The following is a 4341-nucleotide window of genomic DNA, read 5'->3' on the forward strand; positions in this document are numbered from 1 at the left end:
AGATCTAAGAAAAGTTTGTAGTTCTGCGTACTAAGCTTTTGTCAAATGGCTGAAATATAAATTTTGAATCAGAGGTCATGTGCAGATAAAAGCAATGAATTTCATACATTTTTAACAGCTTGAAGAGTCCTTACAAAGGACGCTACTAGCCTTCTCCCCATCAGAAAAATGTTTCCATTACCATTCGGAGCTGTGCCTTTATCGACTTTACAGCCTTAGAGCAAAACTGGATTTGGACTTAAATAAACGAAGTCCTAGACTCTAGTGGCCTTCCTAGAAAGGCTTTCTCAAATGTGAATTGCTTTAGGCTCCTAATCATTACTTACCCTGAAATGACACTGGAATTCTATAGGCCCACGTATGTCACACCCAGGAATGCTCCTCCCTCCACCCTTCAGTCCCTCATCAATGGCTAAAACACTCTGGGAAGATAGAACTTTCCAACAGCAAAGAAAGCTGTGCGCATCAATATAGAAGCTTCCATACATGAATGCCTGAATGATTTAACAGATTACGAGAGCTAACAATTCTGAGCGCAAAGAAGCGTGTGCGCGTGCGCAGGAAGCAGGCAGGGAAAGAAAACTGTCCTGCGGTGGCAGAGGAACTGGGTGCTGTGTGCTTTTCTCGGGAGCTGTAGTATTGCACTGATCCACAAGGGGAGGGAGGGATTTTTTTTTTTTAAATGCAAGTGTTATGTGCCTCATTTGTCTCCAGATTGCGGAGAGCAATGCTTTTGAAATATCTGGCTATAAACCTGTCCAAAGTCCAGGGACATTTATTTTCCCTACAAGGCTGCCAAAGTTTGCTCACAGGTAGGAGTCCGACTGCCTGCGGGACCCCTCCTTCCAAGGTGGGCGTGGTCTCTAATCACGGCTCGGCAGGAGGGCAGGAGTAAGAAAAGCCCAAAGACTGCTTAACATGATAAAGGAGGTGGGGTGGGGGTGGAGCAGATAAGACAAGGGTTGGAAATTGACTTCCATTACTGGAGTTAGAGCCATTTCAGTCCTTAGATCTAAAAAGAAGCTCTTTAAGCAACTAAAGTACTTCCAGAAGTAGGTTTACTTTTACCAGAAGTCTAACACAAGTTCCTTTAAAAAAAACCCAAACCCCCCAAACATAACAAACCCCACTTCATTTTATTAAGAACCACCCTTTCCCTTTCTAGCCCCAGCCAGCCATTCCCCACACCCCCCGCCTCCCAGGCTAAAATTCCTTCTCAAAAACCTCTTAGGTTTTCCACGGTTCCAAACATTTAGACCGGGCCCCCTAGAATGCTACCTCAGCCTTATTCAAAACACCCCGCCGGCTCTGTTAAAAATGAGAATGATTACAAGAGAAAAGAAATTGTAGCTTGCTAAACAAAGCTAAGGAGGAACCCGCAATCGCGAAGGACTCCCTAACCTTGTGCCTTAAAACATCCCAATCCCCTCTTCGTTATGACTTCTGGCTTCTACTTTCCAAACCCTAATCAGCCAGGCGTCTCCTCTCGAAGCGTCGGGGGGCACTTTGAGCTTCAGAGCTGGCGGAGCACAGCCAACAACAGCTTTCCAAGTCAGAGCAACCCACACCTTCCCTGTTCACATTCTCCTCTAGACACAGAGGAAACCTGTGTTCCCGTGTCAGGTCACAGGAACCCGAACCAAGTGGAACGTCATTATATGTCATCCAACCAATGGACTGGACAGCCGCCCCCCCAACAGGTAAATGTTGTTGCCAAAACCGCAACAAAGTTAAAAATGAAGCAAAACACGTAGAAAAGAACAAGGTTCCCCAATGGAAGGTGGGAAAAAAACAGAACACAGGCGAGCTGAGCCCCTTCTCGAAGACCTGGCACAGGTCCTCTCTGGACACTGGCCCCCGTTTCCACCCCTCCCTCAGTGGCCCCAAGAGGCAGCATCAGCACCAATAACGTAAACGGAAGTGACCTTGGCAGAGCTACCCAACGGAACCATCCCCCTCCGATCCCCGCTCCCAGGACTCCTACACGTGGGACAGGGACACCTGCTTGTGGTAGGCGGCGGGGCCCAGCGGCGCGGTCCTGCTGGTGAGCGCAGCGCTCGCCTCGGCGTAGTCGCCCGCGGCCGTGGCGCCTCCGCTCTTGTGGCCCCGCCGCGGGCGGCAGCAGCAGCGGCTGGTGAAGCGCCGCCACGACTCCACGGTCTTTCCGGACCAGATCCACACGCCTGACGTAATGCCCACCACCAGGCACATGAAGTACTTGAGCATGAGCACCCAGTACTCGGGCTTGGCGCGCTGCTGGCCGGCGTCGGGGCCCGGGCAGGTGAGGGCTGCCTCCCAGCTCTCGCGGTAGTGCTGTTCGTACAGGTAACAGGCCACCACGATGCTAGCCGGTACGGTGTAGAGCAGCGTGAAGATGCCGATGCGGATCATGAGCTTCTCCAGTTTGTCCGTCTTGGTGCCACCCTGCTTGATGACGCTTCGGATGCGGAAGAGCGACACGAAGCCCGCCAGCAGGAAGAGCGTGCCCACCAGCAGGTAGAGCACCAGCGGCCCCAGCACGAAGCCGCGCAGCGAGTTCAGGTTCTGGTTGCCCACGTAGCAGATGCCGGCCACCGGGTCCCCGTCCACCGAGCTCAGCGCCAGGGCCGTGATGGACTTGACGCTGGGGATGAGCCACGCGGCCAGGTGGAAGTACTGCGCGTAGCCTGCGATGGCCTCATTGCCCCACTTCATGCCGGCCGCCAGGAACCAGGTGAGCGACAGGATGACCCACCAGATGGAGCTGGCCATGCCGAAGAAGTAGACGAGCAGGAAGACGACGGTGCAGAGCGCTGGGCCCGTCGTCTCGTAGTGAATGTGGCTGTGCTCGCGGCTGCAGGCCACGCTGGCATGGCCCATGACCAGGCGCACCAAGAAGCCCAGCGACACACACAGGTAGCAGGCGGACAGGAAGATGATGGGGCGCTCGGGGTAGCGGAAGCGCTCCATGTCGATGAGGAAGGTGGCCACGGTGGTGGAGGTGGAGATAAAGCACAGCACTGACCACAGGCCGATCCAGAAGGTGGCGAACGTGCGCTCGTCAGGGCTGAAGGAAGGCTGGTAGCAGGGCACCGCGCAGTTGGACACTTGGCCTGTGCGCACCTTGTCGTACAGCGGGTGCTCCTTCAGGATGCGCACGAAGGGCTCCCGGCACTGGCATTTCTGGCACACCGACGGGCCCCCTTGGACGCACTCGCCCCCGTCGGCCGGCGCCCCGGCTGGACCCGGGAGGGTGGGCTTGGCTGGGAAGGCTCTGGGGGGCGCCGTGGTGGCCTCGCTGTGGTTGTAATCCATGCACAGGACCTCGGCATCGCGGCCCAGCACCGGGAGGCGGTCGCAGCTCATGCGCTCGGGCCAGGCGAAGCCGTACTGGCGCATGAGGGGCGAACATCCAGCCTTGGCGCGCTCGCACACCGAGCGGCAGGGCGGCAGAGGCTTGTGGTAGTCTGGCAGGCAGATGGGCGTGTACATGGAGCACAGGAAGAAGCGAAGGTCCGGCGAGCAGTGGATCTCCACAAGCGGCCAGAACTGGTGCACCTCCAGGCCCGCCTCGTCCTGTGTGTCGTGGTTGAACTGGTTGGGCATGTGCGTCATGTTGTAGCCGATGCCCCGGCACATGGGCACCGTGATCTCCTGGCACACCGGGGCCTTGGAGGCGGCCGCCGCCCGGCCCGCCAGCTGCGCCAGGAGCAGCAGCAGCAGTGGGGGCGGCGCGCACGGGTCAGGCCGAGCCATCGCCCCGTCCCTCCCGCAGCCGGGGCCACGCAGGCCGGAGAGGCGAGCTGCGGCTTCCCGCTCGACTGCCGGGCGGCGCCGGGGCCGCCAACCTGTTGGGCTCTTTTCAAGAAATCTGCCCAAAGAGCAATTGTTTTTGGAAAGGCACTGCCTCTACCGGCAGAGCTCAGCTCCTCGCGATCGGGCTGGGGAGGGAAGATGAGGGTTCAGGCTCCAAAGGAAGAACTCCTTAAAAGAAAACGGGTGGGTGGGGGGAACTGCAATTATCAACTGCTGCAGTAAACAGTTCGGTCCCCCCAAGCGGTCTCCAAATGTCCGCGATAACTTTGCTGTCTTCCCTCTGCAGTTCTGAACCACCTTCCCCCCTCTCCAGGCTGGGCACTCCAGGCAGAATCCCGGGGTCAAAGTGCTCAGCCCCCAGGAAAGGGCAAAGGGACCCTGAGAAGAAAGGGAGAGCGGGCTCTCACCTCCCGAGTCCGGGCGACAGGAGCGCGAAGTCAGCCCTGGGTCCTCCGTCTGCGGGGCACTCGGCTGGGAAACGCGACTCAGAGCCGAGCCGGCGCCGACAAAGTTTGGCAAGAGGCTGGGTCTCCGTGGCGGCACATG

The 4341-nt window shown here is 57.5% G+C and overlaps 1 protein-coding gene across 1 annotated transcript; it reads right to left on the bottom strand.

The window, feature by feature from the left end:
- Positions 1-1768: 1768 nt before the first annotated feature.
- On the bottom strand, positions 1769-3960 carry FZD5 (frizzled class receptor 5). Its single transcript, XM_006889129.1, has one exon. The coding sequence runs from the start codon at positions 3733-3735 to the stop codon at positions 1981-1983; it is 1755 nt and encodes a 584-aa protein (XP_006889191.1). The 5' UTR covers positions 3736-3960; the 3' UTR covers positions 1769-1980.
- Positions 3961-4341: the final 381 nt, after the last annotated feature.

Source organism: Elephantulus edwardii, unplaced genomic scaffold (assembly GCF_000299155.1).
Source record: "Elephantulus edwardii isolate Elephantulus edwardi_28Jun2011 unplaced genomic scaffold, EleEdw1.0 scaffold00075, whole genome shotgun sequence".
Lineage (NCBI taxonomy): Eukaryota > Metazoa > Chordata > Mammalia > Macroscelidea > Macroscelididae > Elephantulus > Elephantulus edwardii.